Here is a 23,732-nt window from a genome sequence, read left to right on the forward strand (position 1 = left end):
GTGTTCGCTCCTTTCCTAGCCAGATCATTTGCTTTTTCATTGCCTTCTATCCCTTGGTGAGCAGGCACCCAAAGTAGGAGGACTTTATTTTTTTTGCCTAATTTGTTGAGATTCTCTAGGCATTGTTTGACCAACTTGGAATTGATGATTACTGAATTGATCGCGTTAAGTGCTGCTTGACTATCATGATGACGATACAGCAGTTACATTTTTTGTGACACGAGAAATATAAATATTTAATTTATTAATTAAACTATAAATTTCTTTTGTGAATAAAAAAAACTATCAACTACTTTAAAATAATACACATATTAAAAGAAATTATTTATTCTTAATAATTTACATACCTAAATCTGTAATTTTATATATTTTTATTATATTTAAAATTAATTTTACAAATAAAAACAAAATCGGTAACGCTTTATACTAGTTTGTTATACGAAAAAAGCTATCTATCAGATACTCTGTAGTTTGCTCTGATCTAAAAGTTGAAATATTAATGCCTACATTTTGATGTTCAATATTTATCAAGCAAATATGTGTGAATTTTACCCATGTATACAAATAAATCCACATCTCTAGTAGTTACTAATAAACATGAATATATAAATTTTAATAGCTATAAAAAAAGGAAATTAGTTTTTGTAATTAATATGAGATAACATTTAAAAATAATTGGTTTTGACATACTGAAAAAATATGTTTATTTGCTTGAAAACAAGAATGTCCAAAATAATTTCGATTTTTCATTATCCGGTTCGCCACTTTGAGACTTCTTCAATTCCTGTTCAATAGCGTAACTGAAAGCCTCCTCAAAATATTTCAGTAAGTTGCTCATGACGTTGGTACGCAGATGGCCAACCACCCACGAGTGTGTTTTTGGTATCAGCCAACTGAGCGAGCCCAATCCTGAAGTGTCAACTTCCGCTTCCCTGAAACAGAAAATTAAGATATAGTAAATACAGTCTCAGTCGAAGATTACTATATTAAACAGGTTGCCTAGTAACTTTTTTTTTTCGATCAATTTGAGCAAAGCAATAACTACGACACGGGTATGCTACAGAACGTATAAAATCATAAAATAAAGGAATAAAAAATAAAATGCAACGGACAAAGAGAGATAAATAGGCAATGTAATAAAGAAAACAAACATCAAACAACTGAAAACTATTGACGCCATACACAATGAATATCGAGTCGGAAATACACTGTTGGACTAGCAGCCGTTTTTATCCCTTATCTATGATTGGCGGCATACCTGTGACGTAGTTGATGACGTTTCCGATAATGGCGGATCGAGTTACAAGACAACCTTAATTATCTCTTAATAACCTTGGGCTAAGCCAGCGTTGCAAATAACTCTCAACTGGAATCAGTGGCAGTTGTGGCACACTAAGGGATAGAAGGTAATGAAAGCAAACGATCTAGCTAGAGAAGGAGCGAACACTCTACTAAATGGACCAGAATCGTTCTGCTACCCAAGTGGAAACCAACATAAAGCAGAACTCAAGAACCTGGAAGATCATTGGACACCTGGAATCACATCCTCCAATGGTCTAAGACACTAAAAAAATTTCTCAGGACTTACGACCGAGAAAAATCAATGGTTTTCCTTGATTTAAGTAAGAACAATCTTCGGATTGTTACGAGTTTTTTAACAAGACATTGTCTCCTCAATAAGCACCTTAGAAGTTAAATAATCTCAAATTCAGAAAGATAAAAAAATGCAATTGAGCATTTGGTTACGTGCAGATATAGTCTGTGAAACGAATAACTTTGAATATAACAGTTCCCGCGGGCTTTTCTAGTGTTAATTTTATTAGGTTAGCATTTGCAGCCATGCTGACGCAATGCCGTCTCTAATAGAACAGCCTCGGAGCAAGATTTATGACGTCACGCTAGTTAGATACTACAGATTAATAAGTATGTTGTAAAATACATGAAAAACATAATTATTCCTCGTATTTTTCGTTTGTATTTTAAAAATAATATACATAGTTGACATGAAATATACATAATATACAGTTAATAAATACAATATATATACCTATTTATAGTAATAAATACTTTGGCAAATAAAACTATGAACCATACAAATATTTTACAATATACAAATAATGAATAGATAATGGGTAAAATGTAAAACATATTTTAAATTTTGGGGTTTAAAAATCTATCTAATTTAACAAAAAAAACATTCAATATCTACTAATAGTGATGTATTATTATTTGCATTCACAAAATTTATATGTATGTTTTGCAAGTATCAATGTTCGAAAAATTATATTTGCAAATAATACAATATCATAGAAAAAAAGGCGTCAGCGATGGCTATGATATAAAGATCGCTGTCATTTTATATGTAAAATTATTCTAAAATATTTGATTTTCTCGGGATTTAGGTTCGGGAAAAAAACGCTGATTATTATTATAAAAACGCTGTTTTCATTTGGTTTTTCATTATTTTTTTTTGGTTCAAAAAAAACTTTTTAGTATAACCAAAAATACGTGGAATAATTATGTTTTCTATGTATTCTACAACATATTTATTAATCCGTAGTATCTAACTAGCGTGACGTCATAAATCTGGCTCCGAGGCTGTTCTATTAGAGACGGCATTGGTCTGATAATTAGAAATGTCAAAAGCTGATGACATTTTACTTTTGACAATTATGACATTTCGTGTTGATTTTTGCAAGAAGAGTAAAAACTGTCACTTGTTTTATTATTTTCCTTTTCTATTTCATGAAAGTAAAAAGAGTTACCTATCTGATTCGTTCAGACACTCAATTTAAAGAATATCAGTAACTTTTTTGACAGAGGGATTTTATATTTGCCATGTTGGTAAAAAATAATGGTCAAAATTCAAAGTTATTCATTTTATAGACTATAGTGCACGTAACTAAATACACTCATCGAACCGGCACGAAAAACGGGTACCTTAAAATTTTGATGTATTTTAATGACTAATATATTTTGTTCTAGTGGACCAATTTTGATGACCATTTAAGCAATCTGTAGCTAAATTATTCGACTTTTTAGTATCTCTTTTTAAATTAAAAATGAAAGTTTCCATCTGTAAACTATACAACGGAACACAAAATGTTGTTATTTTGGTGAAAGTTAGGAACACTCTGTGAAATATGTTAAAAAAGCAAGGAACTTGAAAATAATTTTGTCATCTAGGTGCACCTTTCCTGAATAGTTTATTTTTTAGTTCATCTCAATAGATTTTTTGGGAATATTCGCTTTTGAAGAAGACAATAACAATTTTTCGTAATTTTTACATTAAAACCATGCCTTTGCTTTTGGTCTCAGTCATTCGCGTCTGCACTCAGAGTCCATAGCTCTGAACCATAGCAAAGAACTGACTCTACCAATGTTTTACCAATCCAAGACTCTTTATAGTTATTGCAGACAAGTTTGGGTCCGACCAGAAGCTATTAAGACATCCAATAGCGTGTTTGCTCTTCTGAATTTGGGTTTGTATTTTTTCTTTGCCCAAAACCTCGAGTTGTTGATAGTAGTACCCAGGTATTTAATTTTGCTTACTTGTGGAATCTGGACGTTATCATTAATGAAGACTTCAAAACAAGCGTTGGAATTGACAGCTAAGTATTCCGTCTATTTTAGACTAACTTGAAGTCCCAATTTGTTATATGTATCCTTGAAAATTATTCAAAACTTAACCAGCGCAATCACGACCTAATCGTCTACAAAGATCAGAGTAAATAGTGTATCATCCCCAATGAATGGGTATTCCCATACCTTGACATCTCCTTTTCCATTAAGTACGTAAGAGCTAAAGCTTGATTTTCATGCATCCGTTGTCCGACGATACGATGATACGATATTAATTTTATTGGTTGAATTTAAAGACTTCGATTGGTTAGAAACGGTTAACCAATCGAAGCCTTTAAATACAACCAATAAAATTAATATCGTATCAACGTATCGTCGGACAACGGATGCATGAAAATCAAGCTTAAGGCGTTATCCTAAGGGCTATTTCAACGTAAGCATTGAATATTAGAGGAGATAAGTTGTATTCTTGCATAAGTGTCTTCTTCAAAAGCGAATATCTCCAACAAAAATGAAGGTATTGAGATGAACTAAAAAATAAACTAAGTATCGAGAAAGGATGTACCTGATGATAAAATTATTTTTAAAATCCTTGCTTTCTTAACATATTCCACAGGGTGTTTCAAACCTTCACCAAAATATGGACGTTTTGTTATTCCTGGTATAATTGACACATTCTTTTTAATTTACAAAGAGATAATAAAAAGTCAAAAAATTTAGCTATATATTGCTTAAAAAATCATCAAAATTAGCCTACTGTAACAAAATATATTAAACTTTAAAATACATCAAAATTTTAAGGTGCCCCCTTTTCGTGCCGGTGAGTGTAAATATTTTAGTTCTGATGCGATGTTTAATGAGACCAAATTTCCTAATTGCAAATGCTGCGCTCGCCATTTTTTTACCAAAAAAATTTTATCAGCTTAATTCATAAATTCCAAAGTTTTGTACGGGTACTGAAAACTTTGTTGACTATAATATATTTTATTAAAAAAGTTAGCAGTTGCGAACAATTGTGACTCTAATTATATCTAATGGAGCGGAAAGAAAGATTTATTGAGAGCGAAATTAGAACGTGCCACAAAACAGTCGCGAGGAAAAAAAAAGACTTGAAATGAAAATAAATAGAATGTAAGCGAGAATTTAAAATTTTGTTCTGGCGTTGTTCTATTATCTTTTGGTAATGTGTTGAAAGTTTTAGCCGAGTTGGAATCCTCAAGTTTTGAGACATTGTAAAATGACACATTTATTTAATTACTGATGGGGAAACAAAAACACAAGAACATTTTTTTTTTCATTTTTCTAATGAACAGGGTGTTCCATTTTCGTGTGTTTTACAGGGTTTACGTTTATGGGTAAAGGTACAAAGATGCGGTTGTCATTTTACTGTGTTACTATTTTATGAAACTAAAGATGCTACAAATAGATCGCAGCCTTCTTAGTTCTTGAAATACAGGGCGAATTTTTAAATGTTATTTTTTGGCTCCCATTGTATCTTGATTATTTAATAACTATTATTAATATTACATATTTTCATTAAAATGGGACTTGCACATCGAAGCTTTATCAAAGAAACTACGCGCTGCCTGTTTTGCGCTAAAATCAGTTTCTAAGGAACTTAACTTATCAACCTCTAGTATAGTCTATTATGCCCTTTTTGAGTCGCATCTTCGTTATGCTCTTCCATTCTGGGGTACTTGCTTCGCGACAAAATTTGATCGTATTTTCAAACTTCAAAAGAGAGCAGTTCGATATTTATTGGGACTGAACAGTAGAAATGACTGCCAGAATTTCTTTAAAAATTTCAAAATACTCACTCTTCCTTCTTTATTCATTTTTGAATTCGTTTGCTTAATCCGCAAGCACATATCTGCTATTCCCGAAAGGCCACCTTACAACTATCCATTTAGTTGTAATGCGGAGCACGATCTTTATCTGCTAACCCCGAGCTCAGAACTAGTTAAAGGCTCAATACTGTACAATGCCAAAAAAATTTACAATCATCTGCCTTTGGATATCAAGTCGCTTTCATTCTTTCACGCATTTTGCAAAGCTCTGAAATCATACTTACTATACAGGGTGGCCCATCGAAAACATTCCGCAAGGCATAACGGCCAGGGTAATTTTTTTTCAGAATATTCAAAAACACGTCAATTTTGTTTGCGAGGGGGACAACTTTTGCCCCAAAAATGATTGCAAAATCTTCAACCCTCTAAGCGGGGGTGTCATCCGCCATTTTTTTCAAATGGGAAGGGGGGTCAAGTGATACCGCAATGAAAAGGGCTTTCTATTCCCTATACTTTCCCCCTTCGTTTTTGAAAATCGGTTGAGATATTGAGAAAATATGAAGGATTGAAATTTGAATATCCTATACACCTATATCACAGAATATATTATATCACTGAGTACCTACTCGTATATTATACTCTGCGCTTATACCAAGATAATACATAGGTATAATACCGTATGATTAAATAAAACGGCTTCAGCGATGGAATGAAGATCGCTAACAATTTATATGTAAAATTATATGGGGAATGTCATCGATGTCCATTTCAAAGCCAACGAAACGCCATTTTTTTTTCGATCATACCGTATATAATTGCATACAAATATTCCTTACTTTATTAATCGAACTTCAATTTTCTCGACTTTTGGCTTTGGTACATTTTCTGCGTTCTTCTCGAAGGACAGTTTGATGAAAATTTCGTTTGAGTAAATTTGAGTATTGATAGTTCCTGTCAATTCGTTGTCCTCGAATTTGGTGCTAAAGTGTTCATATCCATGCTGAAATTAAGAAAAAGCATTTTAGTACAATACAATAAGCAAGTAAGTTTTTTACATGTTTAACATTTTCTGGAAGTGACGAACAAATTTTAAAGTTCAATATAAACTACCTAAATTGTAATTTACCCTGTATAGCATGATATTTAGTTAAAATATCCATTGTTCTACAAAACAATTAACATTTAAGTCATACAGGGTGAGACAAAACACACATCCAATTCAAAAATGCCATAACTACATTTTTTTTTGGAAAAAAGGTACAGGCATACGGTCCGAGACACTATATCAGTAGTCCGTATTTTAATGCATGTATAAATGTAACAAAATAATAATAAGATGTGATTTTTCATGATATGGCAGTATTGCACGTGGTAAATAGTCACCTGTGTATTAAATTATTTTACCTTTTTTCAATTTACGAAAGAATTGGAGGTATGGCAGTATTGAATTGGTTGTACGAAAATTAATATTGAATATTGGTCACTTTTAAAAGGAAGTTATTCTTTTATTTTAAATGGAACACTCAGTATTTTATTCCGATATTCAATGAACAACTCAAGTCTCTTTAAAATACCGTTCTGCCGTTCAGATAAAGATTTTCCTAATAATTCTCATTTTTATGATTTAATATCAGTAGGTTTTTTGGAACGATGTTACAAAAAAAAATAACGAAACAAAAAAATACCGCTCCAAAATGGCGTTACTCAAATACCGAAACATCACTACAACAAACTAATAATTACAGAAAAATATTGAATTAACGGATTATGTTAGTAGTGATGACGCTTTGGAACAGGATCTGTTATTTTCGAAACAGGTTTGTTTTGGAACTAGCTTGGAACAGGTTTATGTGCTATCCTATACCAGTTCCAGTTCCAACTGTTCCAGCTGTTTCAAAACACTGCAACTTAAATTAAATACTTAAAGAAATAAATTCTTGGAATTGTTTAAATTATGTTATCTACTATATTTGTGATACTAGATTCTTAATAGTGTATTTTTCAAAATTAGATAATTATATATTATATTGCATTTGGCAACATCGCCAGTACGTTTTTTTGATGGTAAGAAATTCTCTTCGCCTATTCTGTTTACATTAAAAAAAACTCGGCGTAAAAAATGTATACATACCGACAAAGGAACCGCTAGTTTTTATTATCTAGGAATGTAAGTTGTTTTTATTTTATATATGTATTTTACTATTTTACATATATAAAATAGTAAATATTAGATATTCTTTTCTTTCTGTATTTTTAAATATTGATTTCCTATTTAAAATTTATAAAAAAAAATTAGTTGAATTTTAATTAAATATATCAAATATCGGCAACGCTGCGAAAACCGTCACCCTTGTTTTTTTTACATCTATGCACTATATTAGTGCACTCGCACTCAATCTCGATAATATAACGCCAAGCGACCGCGTCGCTAAAGCGATATATTACCTCGTTTCTCAACTGAAACTAGTTCTTTTTACTTAAGTGTTCCAAGTCCCTAACTGTTCCAAGTGCTAAACTGTTCCAAGCCCTAAACTGTTTCAAGTCCCAACCTGAACAGTGGGACTTGGAACAGTTTGAGACTTGGAACAGTTTGCGACCTGGAACAGTTTAGGGCTTGGAACAGTTTAGTGCTTGGAACAGTTAGGGACTTGCAACTGTTTGAGACTTGGAACAGTTTGCGACCTGGAACAGTTTAGGGCTTGGAACAGTTAGGAACTTAGAACTGTTAAGTAAAAAGAACTGGTTTGAGTTGATAATCGAGGTCGTATATCGGTTTCGCTAGTCTAGCCAAGTCTAGCGCACGCGACCATTCAGGTGTTATCTATTATCGGGATACAGGGGCATAAAAAACAAGTATAGCTGTTGCCGTTATTTAAAATATTTAATTAAAATTCAACTAAATTCTTATTATAAATTTTAAATTTATAATAATTTTTTTAAATATTTTATTTTTTTAATGTAAACAGAAACAAAATAGATAAGGAACATTTTTTATTATAAAAAAATGCTAGCGATGTTGCCAAATGCAACATAATTATCGCATTATAGTTTTTTTTTGAAAAATACAGTGTTAAATTTAATGTCTTCAATCGTCACTATTTACTTGTCTTTTACCAGTCAATCGTTCAAATAAAAACAGTGCTTCACTGGTAGATGTAAACAAAAAAATAAACCATTAGTGCTATACTAGGTCTGTTCACTTCATCTGCGCGGTCTGTATTTTAATGCATGCGACACAGATAAATATAAATGACCGGTTGACAGACAGAGAGAGAAAATAAAAAGCGGTATACAGTGTTGCCGGTTTTTACATTTGTAGGAAAATGTGTTTAAAAAAATAACCTATAGGGAAATTGGAACAACTTTCGTTGCACGTCATCAATGACACCATGCGTCGTCTTATGGAGTTTGCTGGTGGTCGTATTATGATGTGCAACGAAAGTTATTTTAATTTCCCATTTTAAAAACGTTCATGTATACTACTGAAATTAAGATAATATATCTAAGCTAAATATAATCTCTTCTGTAGTAAAATGAGTAACTAATTCTGAAAAATAAAGTTCCAACCCTAGATGCAACATTTTTCATATACGCCTACTTGTGCAGTTTGAAATTTTGATGCTAAATCCGTTAATACCGCATGGAAGAAATATCTCAACCCAACTTTTATCTCTTTTTAATACATATGATTTTCCATTAAGCTGTCTACATCACTGTCTTACACGTTAAAATCCAGACAACGGAGTTTCGATGACCAGATCGGTACATCCGAGCAGCGCACAGTGCTTCGTCCCATGGACAAAAATCGAAAAAAAAGTTAAAATTTACTAATATCTGTATATGTAATTTTATACTTATAGCAATGTTCAACCATCCTGTATATTATTTTTCATATACAGCGATTTTTGTTAACAGTTGTAATTTAAGAACAGTCGGTTATTGTTTTGTATTATAAATATAGTAGATATTAAAAAAAAATTAAACTCTTCCAAGAATTTACTTTTTAAGTATATAACAAAATTATAAATCTATATTTATTCATTAGTGCTCATACAGGGTGGATCTTAAATAAGTGCACATATTTTTAGGGGTTGTATATTTCGATTCTCATGAGTTTTTTTCGGGAAAGCATGTTTTTGAAAAGTTTATATTTTTCGAAAATTTGATAGTTTTTTTTTTAATTTTTTGTTAAAAAACATTATATCTTGGTAATATAGCAACATAGACAGTAGATTAAATTTAGAGAAAACAGAAAAATCCCCAGTAGTTCTCATTATTTAAGCAAAAAATATTCTTTTATATAAATTTAAAAAGATAAATAGCAACCGAATCAGAATGACGCAAGTACGGTATTAATTTTCGTTTTGGAACAGTTTGGAACTGGAACAGGTTTCTTGGAACAGGTATCTTTTGCATCTGGAACAGCTTGTACCTGTTATTAAAAAATCGCTGTTCCGGCCATGACAATTTTTTTTGACCCAGACTTCTTAATATCTCGGAAAAATTAGGAATTCAAAAAGTTGCAAATCAGCGCTATCGACACTTCCATCTAACTTTTTATTATGCTCTATAATGAAGGAAACCCCCAGCTAATAGAACTTCCTAAAAATAGAACTATAAATTCTGGATTTTTGCCCTTCCGTCAGATATTTTTCCTAGTCGCCGCCGTCTTAAAATAGTTTTCCAGTTCATTTCAATCCTTCTCAGGGCTAGAATTTCATCAAATAAATTCCAGTTTAACACTGTGACAGTGTCAGGCGACAGGAACTGACTAAAATCCAATTGGAAATTTCTTTGATATGAAATAGCGCCGCATTAGAGCTACTTGCTGGCGAAAAAGGCGTCAGCAAACCCCAACAAAACCGTCGTCTTGAACAGATATAAGGATATAGAAAGTCAGCATTGAGGCACTTTTCTCCCGAGAATAAAAGAGAAAATAGAAAAGATAGCAGTTTTCTATTTTAACAAAATTTTAAATTATAAGGAGTGTTTTAAAATAATGCTTTAATAATTCATTTACGATTAATGAATCTAAAACAGAATTTATAAGATTCAAAAAGTAAAAGAAATATCTGAAGTTAATTATCTAGGAATGAAAACGGGCATAATAATTTAAAATGGGACACACATATAAATAGTTTAAAAATAGCAAACGCCAGAACAATTGCCAAACCCCTAAAATTAAAAAACATAAGAATATATATTTAACTAGCGTGTACCAGCGACTTCGTTCGCGTCGAATTAATCATTTGTAATGGTGATGATAAAGCAAAGCAAGAATTTCCATTAACATACAAACTGGATAAAATTTTCTCACATTTATGTCAGCATGAGAAAAAACAATATATCGATATTATTATATAACTTGGTAATATTTGAGGGGTAGTTTCATCTCGTTGGAATTTGACTTTCGAAAAATTCGTTTGCCAAAAATAAGCTTTTTACGTCAAGCAGTTTCAGCAGAATCGTGGTTAAGAAATTACCCAACTTTTTGGAACAGCCTGTATGATTTTTAAAAAAATTCAAAATATGTAAAAAAAAACAAATAAATTATGCTTATCCAAGCGTTTTCCTGAAAGGCTAACCGTTTTTTAAATAACAAATATTGTAATATTTGAGGGGCGTTTTCACCCTCTTGAAATTTGAGATTCGAGAAACCCCTCCTTATCGAACCTCTACACCCCACAGTCAATCTATTTGCCAAAAATCAGCTTTAAACGTCAAGCAGTTTAAGCAGAATCGTGATTAGTCAATGGTCATATTTTATGAAACATCCTGTATAAATTTATAAAAAATCTTAAAATATGTAAAACAAAATAAAATATATGTGTTTAAGAGGTTTTCCGAAAAACTCACCGGTTTTTAAATAAAAAATATTTTAATATTTGAGGGATAGTTTCACCCCCTTAGAATTCGAGTTTCGAAAAATACCTTCTTATCGAACATCTACACTTTAAAGTCAATCTGTTTTCCAAAAATCAGCTTTTTACGTCAAGCACTTTAAGCAGGATCGTGATTAATCAATGACCATATTTTTCGAAACACCCTGTATACATTTTTAAAAAATCTTAAAATATGTAAAAAACAAAATAAAATATACGTGTTTAAGCGTTTTTTTCGGAAACTTGACCGTTTTTCAAATAAAAAATATTGTAATATTTGAGGGGTGGTTTCACCCTCTTGGAACTGGAATTTCGAAAAATCCCTTCTTATCGAACCTCTACACCATAGAATCAACCTGTATGCCAAAATTGAGCTTCTTATGTTGAGTAGTTTGAGCAGGATCGTTATTAATCAGTATGTCAGTCACTTAAGGATTTTATATATTAGTATAGATTAATGCGTAAAGCAATACAACAGGAACATAAATACATTACCAACATAATAAAATAAAATATTAAAAATTATATTTATTCTAAATAAACTAGACCAGCAACAGAAGAAGTACATGAAAAAGCGAAAGGACTGAATATAAGACAATTAACAAAATATCTAAATATATATCTATCTACATAAAGTAATTGGAATACAATTTCCGAAACACGTGATTAACTTTGAGTGACAAGCGATGGCGAAAGCGCTGCCAGATTGTGATGGATTTATAAGATGAATCTTAATGTAAAATTGGGAAACAATATATTTATTATATCATTTTCTAAAGATTTTTATGTTTTATTTTTAATTTAATAATTAATATTTTAATAATTAATTCATATATTAACAGCAGTCACTAACACTCACAGTAGCAATATTTAAATTTAAGACAGCAGCTACTCGCTACAAATCGAAATAACTTTGAAAGTGGTGTGATGTGATTACCAATCAAATATACTTCTCTGACTACAGTCAAGGATAATAAAGAACCATTATTGTCATGTTCTTGTTCAAAACATTTTATCAAGAAAGCTACAAGCTCTTTGTTTCGACTGTTTAAACGCTTCGGCATATTTTCGACAAACAATTTCAAGAAATTCAATACAAAAACTCGAAAATTTAGTTCTAAAAAGAACTGTTTGTGCTTATAACTTCAATTTTTAAAAAAAAGACTACAAAAATAGGCAAAAAAAAGAGAATTGCTCACAAAGAATCAACAGCACGATATTGAACAAAATAATGTCTGACATTAGGATAATTGTCAAATAATAAAGGACAACATTGCTGAACACGGCGTAATGTGACCAACATAGCGATAATAAAAATCGTTTTTAACTAATTTTTGCAGCTTTAATCTAAATAAAATATTTGTTACAATCATTTGCTCTATGAAGTAAATTGAAGAGATGCTCGGTATCTTAAATTATACAACAAATTTAAACATATTTGCCAAAATTTCATTTAGTCAGATTTATAGGCTTTAGTGTCAGTTTCTATATGATTGATGACGTGCATCGGAAAATGTTTTGCGATTACTGTATATCTATCTATCTCTCGATCTATCTATATTAAATAAAATATCAAAATATATATCTATCTACATAATATATTACTTCTACACAAAATCAATAAGTTCATAAAACAAGTGTTACTTTGAAATCTAACAAATTACTACACAATTACGAAACTAGAAGAAAACAAGATATCAGAACAGCCAAGAGAACTTAAAAAAAACTTCTTTCACAAGAACTAACGACAGAAATTACAACAAAATACAATACAGGTTGTTAATTTGTTTATTACTCACGGCAAGAGCTTTATGGTTGAAATATGGCAACCTCGGCCCGCTCGTCGATAGACGACGCGACGCGCGACGGGACGAGTCGGCAGAAAACCCTATAAGTGCATGCGTTTTCAACAGGCAGTGTTGCCATTCTGTCCCCCTATAAGTAACTGTCCAGTTAACAACCTGTATATTGCTCAAACAAATAACATATTTAAATTATAAAAACTGCAAGAGAAATATTAAAAACATGATATTTAAGAAAATGATACAAACGTCGACGACATCAACCAACTTTAAAAAAAAGAACAATGCATTCGATACTATCTGACAAGAGAGAGTCAAAAGTCTTGACAAATGTTCTTGAGAAAAAGTATATAAAATAAAATAATTAAGATGTATAAAAAGATGCGTAAAAAGAGGCTCACCCCCTATAACTTTTTTATTTTTTCAGTTAAAAAAACGAGATTTGGTTAGGTTGTGATATATATTTTGGTTAGTTTGTTAGTATAGGACATAAATTAGAATTCATTGAAGTACACAATTGTTTTTGGTCACTTCCTGTTTCACCGGAAATGACTACAACTTTTGATTTTTAAATAGCACCCCCAGTACTTTTTTACTTTATTCTATAGAAAATGACACTCTGAATAGAATTAATAATGAATCACTTAAAAAAATTGTATTTTAAATTTCAATCTAGAGTAATTTTAAATTCCAACCTAACCCATGGCTGTGTTAGAAACACTAATATTTAATCAAGGAGCTTTGGAAAAATGGATTTGATAGTCTAATGTTTTTCCTGTCTTGTCCTGGCCGGTTTTTTTTCCACAATAAGGGGCCGTCCTCTGCCGGAAACACTGCGACCTGTGAGGCCTATTGTGTTTGTCCCCTTTCTATATCTGCACCCATTCTCCTATCCCTGTGCCCTGCACTAACTTATGCAGGTCCTTGATAGGATGGGAGCATAGTTCCTCCGGTTCTAGCCTAGCTTTCCCAAATAAAAAGTGTCGCTTGCGATCCAGAGCCTCGCAGTGACATATTATGTGCTCCGCTGTTTCAGGATCTTTATCGCAGAGTCTGCAGCAAAGACTTCCTTGATACAGATTGAGTTTGTTCAGGTAACACTTGACGGCCATATGTCCTGTCAAGAGGCCTGTTGTAATCCGCAATTTATTCCTGCTAAGCATTAGCAGTTCTTTTGCGGTTTTGGAGCTAGGTCCTTGGATAAAAGCCTTGCTGTGCCTGTGCCCCTGTCTGTTTCTCCAGTGGACATTCTGCTTTTCCCTGATCCAGAGTTTTGTCCTGGCCGGTTAAAAGATGCTCAAATCGAATTTTTGATCTTTATCTAATTTTTTCAAATGGAACGAGGGTGCCTCATTAACATATTTGAAACAAGCATTTTTTACGAATAATTTGGTCCTATACACTTGGTATTTCGAATCTGTATAAATTTAAAGTCTATAACGAATCGTTTTTGAAATAAATAGAAGCAAATAAGAGAATAATAATATTTCAATTAGTTGTTTTTTCTAAAAGCAGATTTCAGAAGAGGAGACCTGGAGGTTCACGTGTACAGGGTGGGTCAAATTGGACGCTTTTAAAAGGAAACACCCTTTTCTGAAGGAGATAGACGAAAACTAAAATCGGTGTTTGGAGCTCAATTTTTATCAAAAACATGATGGTGAAAACCGCATATCGATATCTATTACCGTTTCGGAGTTACGGGGTGTTTTTAAAAATGTGCATTTTTAACAAATCGCTGTAACTTTTTTGCTATGGAAAATTTTGTATTTTTATGAAAACATTTTCGAAGCACCTTTTTACGTAGAATTTAATGGTTTAAGTATATTTTTTTTTAAATCAATAATTTAAGAATTATCAATAGAAAATTTGATTTTTTATATGGGACGTCCTGTATATTTTTTTATTATATATTATTATTTATTGAAAGTAATTTAAAATTACCTTTCCAAAAATATAGCACACTTGATATTTTGCTCGATTCCTCTTCGAGATATAGAGTTTTTAAAAACTCGCCCACTTTGAATTAGTAGACTTTGAACTGCGCCGCTGTTTATGCAAAAAAATTCTAGCTGTGAGCAGGAGTTAAAACGCAAATAATATTTGCAATGAGAGATGCAGAATTTTATAACAATTTAAGCTATATTTAACATCATCAACATATTTAAACTATATCCAATAACAATAAAAATAAATAGCAAACCAAGATATGAGATTTTGCTACAGGTGTTCGACATATCAACCGTCTTCTGTTATGGAAAGACGGGGCCGTTTTTGAACATATCTCGTGGAATTCATTAACTCAGTGGGGGTGAAAGATACCCTTGCATAACCGCTAAGTACTTATAATTCTTGTCTAGATTATACAGGCGATTTAAAAATAAGAACCTTTATTCTTCCGCTAAGATAAAAATCTAAAGGTTCTAAGTCCGGTGGCGGCGTCGACGGCCAACGGCTGGGATCTTGGTTAACTATTCAATTACTCTCGAAATTGGCTGCAAAAAAGCATTCTGAGGCGGTGCCTCGTCTTGTTGAACAAATATGTTTTCGAGTTCCATTAGGGGCAGATTATCAATAACTGTCAATAAGGAGTCCAAAGTCTACTAGTTAAAAGTGCCACACTTTTAAAAATTCTGTATTTCGAAGGGGACTATAACAAAATATCAAGTGTGCTATATTTTTGGAAAGGTAATTTTAAGTTCTATTCAGCTAATTAAAAATCTACAGGGTGTCACAAATAAAAAATCAATTTTTCTGTTGATAACTCTTAAATTATTAATTTAAAAAAAAAATATACTTAAACCATTAAGTTCTACGGAAAAAGGTGTTTTGAAAATGTTTTCACAAAAATACAAAATTTTCCATAGCAAAAAAGTTACAGCGATTTGTTAAAAATGCACATTTTTGAAAAACACCCCGTAACTCCGAAACGGTAACAGATATCGATGTGCGGTTTTCACCTTCATGTTTTTGATAAAAATTGAGCTCAGACACAGATATTAGTTTTCGTCTCCTATAGAAACAGGTGTTTCCCTTTAACAATTTACAATTACAATGTACAATTTGACCCACCCTGTACATATGACTGCCACTGTCTCTAACATATAAATATATTATATTAGTATAAACTATTCAAGTACAAGCAATAACATAAATCTAATAAAACTTCAGGAAGACGTTCTCGGAGACAATCTAATAGAAACTCGGGTAACACATAATTCCAGCATAACTCAAGCCGAACTTATTAATAAATTTAGTTAGTTTGGCACGTCACTGACGAGAGTCAATTTAAACTTGCCACGAACCTATTCACATACACGCTCAGTAAGGCGGGCTAAATATGACAATATTTTTGGCCGTGTAATACACATTTCAAACTTAATAGAAAGTAATTTCCGCGAATTTAGATGTCAACTATCTCTAACGCAACTATTTGTTATATACGACGTAATGTTTGGTGTTAATTTTAATTTAAACCTCAAGCAAAGTGTTTGTTAGAATTTGGTGATATCATTGAAATTTGTGAGATTTCTGTTTAGAGGTTAAGAGGAAATTAAATTTCATTTTACTGAATAAAATGGAAATATAGATCATATCAAATAAACTTTTAGTGACGTGATTAAGCTTGACCGGCACAGCGTTGCCCACTTGTACATATTTTCTTTTAATCAAAATATTTTAGAAAACAAAAATAAATTAATTATAAATATATAAACCGTTATTATTTACTTATATTAACCATTATTATTATTATTTTAATTTATCAACAAAACTCACCTTCTTAACAGCACTTAAAGGACATAAAGGACCGTTAATATCGCTTTCCCGTTCAAGATCTATACTAATATAAATTCCTTAAGTGACTGACACAGTGATTAATCACGATCCTGCTCAAACCACTGAACGTAAGAAGCTCAATTTTGGTGTACAGGCTGGCAAAAACGGTCAAGTTTCCGAAAAAAACACTTAAACACGTATATTTTATTTTGTTTTTTTTACATATTTTAAGATTTTTTAAAAATGTATATAGGGTGTTTCGAAAAATCTGGTGATTGATTAATCACAATCCTGCTTAAAGCGCTTGACGTAAAAAGCTGATTTTTGGAAAGCGGATTGACTTTAGGGTGTAGAGGTTCGATAAGAAGGGATTTTTCGAAACTCGAATTCTAAGGGGGTGAAACCATCCCTCAAATATTAGAATATTTTTTATTTAAAAACATAAAATGATTTTTTCGGAAAAACTATTAAACACGTATATTTTATTTTGTTATTTTACATATTTTAAGATTTTTTAAAAATTTATACAGAATGTTTCATAAAATATGACCATTGAGTAATCACGATTCGTGCTTGACGTTTAAAGCTGATTTTTGGCAAACGGATTGACTGTGGGGTGTAGAGGTACGATAAGGAGGGGTTTCTCGAATCTGAAATTCCAAGAGGGTGAAAACGCCCCTCAAATATTACAACATTTGTTATTTAAAAAAAGTTAGTCTTTCGGGAAAATGCTTGGACACACATAATTTACTTTGTTTTTTTTACATATTTTGAATTTTTTTAAAAAATCATACAGGGTGTTCCAAAAAGTTGGGTAATTGATTAACCACGATTCTGCTTAAACTTCTTGACGCAAAAGGATTATTTTTGGCAATCGGATTTTTCGAAAGTCAAATTCCAACGAGATTAAACTACCGTTCAAATATTACCAAGTTGTCTAATAATATCGCCATATTGTTTTTTTCTCATGCTGACATAAATGTGAGAAAATTTTATCCAGTTTGTGTGTTAATGGAAATTCTTGCTTTGCTTTATCATCACCGTTACAAATGATTTATTCGACGCGAACGAAGTCGCGGGTATATACTAGTATTCTAATAAAGTTGCGATCCATTTTGTACCACTTTGCACTAAAATATGTTCTAAAAAGAGCAATGTTCGACATAAGATATGCTAGTAAAAAATTTGAAGCTTAAAATATCACAACACTATTTATTTAAACCAAAAACTCGTAATACAAAACTAAAGTGTCAAAACGAATGACTATGTCAGGAAATAACTAGGTAAATAAATGTGGCAACTTGACATTTTTTACAACAGAGCTACCACCTGAATCCCCAGCGCTAAATTTAAATTCCAGTTAGCCAGCACGGCGCCGAATATGTCCATGGTTGGCAACAATGAATTTAAAAATCCCGCCCTCGATTACGCAACTAAAAGTTTAATTGATTTCAAATATAGTTTATTAGTCTACTCGTAGTCAAATAGTATTTTTTGAGGAAAGTTTTGGGGTAGTTCTAATTTATTTTGTTCTTTATGTTTTTTGGGACGCTGAGTCCAAATCTGATGTTTGCTAATTAATTTAAAAAAAAAAAATTCGTGACGGAACACTGAAAAAAATGCAAAAAACCCTAAGAAAAATTTCAATTCTTGCGTTTTTTTGCGTATAACTCCAAAATGTAAATTTTTCAAAAATAATACTTACTAAATTACTTAATACGGTTTGGCTCTATTAGCCTGATTATTTTTTTCTGATTTTTTGAAGTGAAACTTCTTTACGCGCGATGAGAGTAAAAATTCAAGGCCGTGACACACCACGGCCTAAAGCCTCTAGGACATGGCTTTGACCATGCCTTAACGCACGAGGGGATCGCGCAAGGGATCGCACAAACACCGAAAAACATTTGATTTAAAGCTAACAAAAGCAATAAAATAAACTTGAACAGTACCTGGGTACCAATATCCTCCGGTTGTGTGCTAGGATGTAAATTTTCATGCATATTTCCATCGATAGGTTTGTAGCTTCTGAATAACGGTCTAGGTAAAGCATTTACTCATTTACTAGCTCAGAATTAGAATTATCAGAGTTAAGCAACTGGAATTTTTATTGGAGGACATTGTCATATTTATTTCAAACCGATAACCAACGAGAATATTCGTATAATTTAATAAAATTATACGAACTGAATTTGCATAAAAGTGTGTATTTTGGGTGGTATTCCACAAAATTTGCAGACTGTTGAGCGAATAGAAAATGTACAGACTACAGAAATAAATTGCTAATAAAATTTATATATTCAAACAGCATTATATGTCACTTTTTCAATGTCCTTGAAATCCTCAAATTTAATAGTTAGTAAGAAGTTTCACTTCAAATATACGCACATAGTGCACACACAATTTATTTTTTTATTTTAATTTTTTATGTTAAATTAAAGAAAATAATGAAAAGGAGAAATAATAGACGAATAATGTATTTTCGTATAATTCAAGTTTGGCACAATTGTTTTGTTCTCATCGATAAATAAACAACAAACCGCTTTAATGCAATAAGCCGATTTAAAGATGGAGAGCATAATATAGTGAATGCAGTACTATATCATTAGAGGTAATATAAGCTGCACTATGCGTTATTAGGGTGGCTCTGTTTTCCTTTGTATGCCAACTAAAATTAACCGTTACCGGTCTAGTCATTTGCCATCACTTTGTTGCTATGAATATCCTATTAGTCTATTTTAATTGTGATTAAGAAAACTAGGTATGTAGTTGTCTAACATGTATACAAAAACCAGTTATTTTAATAAAACAAATGCATTAGGTTTTAATAAATTGTTGTTAACATTGAAAATTTCTCAAAAAATTAGTTTTCGGTTTTTCGCCGCTAGAAAAAAATCTACAAAACGGAAAAAGGTATTTTTTTCTAAATACCACTGAGTTGAATCCAACGGAGACCAATTTGTCGGTGGTATTTTACTAACAAAGTAAATTTTCCTAATCGACAAAAAATTGTGCGTACACTAGTGTGCATATTTGAAGTGAAACTTCTTACTAACAGCTATTAAATTGAAGGATTTAAGGGATATGTTTGAAAAAGTAGTAGCGTGAAAAGTTGAAAAAATAATAAATTAAAAATTAATAAATAATTTGATTCACTTTTACAAATTTGGTATTATAATGACCGTCTATCCGTCAGAAGAACAGTAAATCGGGTAGGTATCTCTATCTCTATCCACGTGTCCAGTTTGGCTCCAATCGACCCATAATTAAGTAAAATCCTGATGATTTCGTACATTTAGAGGCATCGCATCGGTTCGAAATGTCGAGGGCGTCATCCTATATAGCCCGTCCCCAATTATGCCAAAATTGACCCACATTTTTCTTCAATATCAAATCCTTAGTCCCATTCTGATGAAGATGTAAACGAAACGTCGTATCCAACTTTACAGGGTGGGATCGTTTTTCAACAGGTGTCAACAGGTTTTCGAATCCCTTAGCGCAATAATTAAAGACGCTAAGCGCGTCAGATAGAATACCCAAATCGGTAGTTAAGTGCGCGCTAAGCGAAAATTAATGTCATATCACAGATTATACAGATTATAATCTTTGTTTTTTCTTTATTGTTTTTCGTGGTTCCAATTTTCGGAATCGGGCACTAGTTAGGTTACTAGTTTGCGCACATAGCACGCCCACTTATGGCCTATAAAATTGTGCACAGCGCCTGACCGGCACAGTTATTAGAGAGATATCGGAAAACCGAATAGCGTCATGCAGTATTTACGCGTACCTTATCATGGTTACGATATGCGCGAGTCAATTTTTAACGCAACGCCCGCTAATAACCTTACCGCCTGACGTAATTTGCGGATCAATTACACCAAGCGCTATTTCTAAATAACGTTTAAAAATTGCATAAATGGGCATTTGACAACCGGGGCCGGCCGGCGAGATCTTTTATTTTAGGGTATGTTCGAATTGTTTTGAATTATTACTTTAGTTCTATTAGGTAATTTGATATTTAAGTAGCTGGGATTAGTTTTAATTAAATAAATATGGCCCAAAATATGGATTCCACCTCTTCCAATATTAAAGAACATATAAGGAGGCTTAGGTTTACAGCAGATGACGACTTAGCCCTTCTAAGAGAATTTGTTGCTTGTTGCTCTAAACCCACTGGCAGACGTTGAACAATAAAGAACTGGAAATAAGCACTGTAGCCCTTTAGTTTTAAAATACCTAGTAAACAAAACAATTTCAAAGTTTTAAATTCAAAGTTAGGTTAAGTTTAAATAGCGGACGCGATGCGAACAGAATTCTTTCCGATACGATAACTATATATGAAGAGAGTTAATACCACCTCACGTAAAGGAAATAACACCTGGCCTTATTAACGTCCATGCACGCTATTCGGTTTAGCGATATCTCTCTATTACGCTGTTTATTGTTATTTTACGCGAGTTTATTTTTGCGCACAGGAAATTTTACTCGTTTGCACATCGTCATAAAAAACAATTTTCGTACCACGAATTAAGGATAAGATTTTTATCTGTATACATATAGTGTACTTAATCTGTGGTCATATACGCTGAGTGTCTAAAAGCGCTTAGCGTTTTCGGAAATGAATCACCAGTAATTCGCATTTCAGAGTAATAACTCGCATTTTTATGTGAGGACACTGTCATATATTTATTTCAAACCCGTAAAAAAAATAATAATCCGGTAAATGATGGAGATAAACAATTGTGATTGATTAAAATTTTATTTTAAGATGAAACTTTTGTGAGAATTCGAATAATGAAATGAATAATGACAAGACAAGTGACATCTGTCTAAAAAAGACAGCGATTTAGAGTGACAATTTGGTTATGTAAAATATAGAGTGACAATTTTGGTTATGCAAATGAAATACATATTCTATGAGTTTACTGGTTGCCTAACGATTAACATTAATTCAAATTGATTTTTTTGAAGTTTATAAAAAGTCTTCATAAAAAAATATATCCTTCAAATCCTTCAATTCAATAGCTGTTAGTAAGCTGTTAGTACTTTAAATATGCGCACATAGTACACACACCATTTTTTTTCGATATTTATGGTCTTGGTTTTGTAAAGATGCTTTTTAGAGCTCGTATCATCAGACTAAAAAACAGTTTTCATGTGCTTTATTGTTTAGCTATTGGTCTTTTGTGTTTTATTTTATATGTAAAAAGAAGTAAGTGTAAAATGTTATGAATTTGCATCGTTGATTTTTACTTAAAAACTTAGAGCATAAAAATACCGTAATTTTAGCCAAAACTTTTTTTTTATTCAGTACATCCGCATTAGGGTAAATAAGAGATTTTTCCAGCCATTTTCTCCATTTTCCTTCACATTCTGAGATTAGCAAAGGCCAAAGGCATGTGAATATTTCAAAACGCGTAACCCGATATGTCTACATGTTCTATTAGGAAATGTCGCTATCCGGCTTTGCCTGGATATAAATTTAGAAATAGGCTTTTGTACGTTTGCTTAGGGTCAGGGCTCGAGGACGGGATTCAATTTGACGCTTGGACGAGTAAGGCGAAAATACGGCTTTAATCTTTTTCTCAAAATTTGATATAATACTTAGGTATACCAATTTACAAATTAGGTAATTTTAGAGAAAGGATCTTTCTAATTCATTAAGTTTAAATGTTTGTTCTGTTTTATAAGAATTTTCTTTTGAATAAAAACATATTTTCTTACATCGAACTCCTTTACTTTGTTTTTTTTTTTTAAATGTGTTTTGAACTGCCATTATCTTTATTTAATTTAATTTCTTGTACATCTATCACTTGACGGTGTCAAGTGTGAACAAATAAAATGGTTTTGCTTCCAAGTAGTTACTCTAAGGTGTTCTTCAATAAGATTAAGATTATATTGAATTATGGAGAGACCCATTGATGCGTCATCTTGAGGAAGATAAGATGCTTTTTCTCTCTCTCCTTTGAATAAGAAAACTAAGGAAGGATCATAATGCTATCCATGTATTCATGCATGGTGGGCGGAAAAGCCACCATAAAAGCTCTCTAGGGTGGGGATCCTTGACAGTTCTGTTTGACGATTCATTTGACACATCTGAATTTGATTTGAAATTTTGTGGATTTGAAATTTTGTGCACTTTGTTGTAAGTGAACCGATCATTTATGAAATTCACTTAAATTAACTAAATTATATATTTTTCTTGCATTTTTAGCTTTTATTTATTACTTATCAAAGATTAGATGTCAAAGAATTTAGATACGTTAATTTGACTTACCTGCTTCAGTAGCGTATCGGATGTTTGTGTTAATAAATACTTATTATAACTTATCTATTTTTATTAGAATTATATATTTTTACGTCTACCCTACATCATAGTTTTACATTTTTTAAATAAAATTAGAACGACACTGATAAACCGGAATTTAAGTCGGCCATATTTGAGGCCCATCGCGGTGTACCTAAGATTTTTGATATGCTCCTTCCTTAGTCTTCAACGTCTCTCTCTCTCTCTCTCTCTCTCTCTCTCTCTCACCGAAATGCTGCTATCTCCGTAATTTCCGTTTCGATCACGCTAAAGCAAACGTTTTAGTCAATTTTTCCCTATTATATATAGGGTGAGTCTTAAATAAGTGCAAATATTTTTATGGGTAATATATTTCGACAAAAGAAACACGATTATGAGGTTTCTTACGCATTTTTTTAATTTTTAGTTTAAAAACATACTTTGTCTGTAATATGGTAACATTGGTAACTCTCTCTCTCTCTCTCTCTCTATAGCCACCGAAATGCTGCTATCTCCGTAATTTCCGTTTCGATCACGCTAAAGCAAACGTTTTAGTCAATTTTTCCCTATTATATATAGGGTGAGTCTTAAATAAGTGCAAATATTTTTATGGGTAATATAT

General features: G+C 31.9%; 1 protein-coding gene across 3 annotated transcripts in view; it reads right to left on the reverse strand.

Annotated features, from left to right (window-relative positions):
- Nucleotides 1–483: 483 nt before the first annotated feature.
- LOC115888569 overlaps nucleotides 484–23,732 on the reverse strand; it is a 147,437-nt gene continuing 124,188 nt past the window's right edge. For all 3 annotated transcript variants that reach the window (XM_030908332.1, XM_030908340.1, XM_030908349.1), the window contains 2 exons: nucleotides 6,206–6,369; nucleotides 484–932 (listed from right to left, as the gene is read on the reverse strand). In XM_030908332.1, the coding sequence (XP_030764192.1) occupies nucleotides 704–932; nucleotides 6,206–6,369 (393 nt within the window). In that variant the 3' untranslated portion in view covers nucleotides 484–703. The remainder of the gene's footprint in view (nucleotides 933–6,205; nucleotides 6,370–23,732) is intronic.

This window comes from Sitophilus oryzae, unplaced genomic scaffold, assembly GCF_002938485.1.
Source record: "Sitophilus oryzae breed Bouriz unplaced genomic scaffold, Soryzae_2.0 scaffold_1167_pilon_pilon, whole genome shotgun sequence".
Taxonomy (NCBI): Eukaryota; Metazoa; Arthropoda; class Insecta; order Coleoptera; family Curculionidae; genus Sitophilus; species Sitophilus oryzae.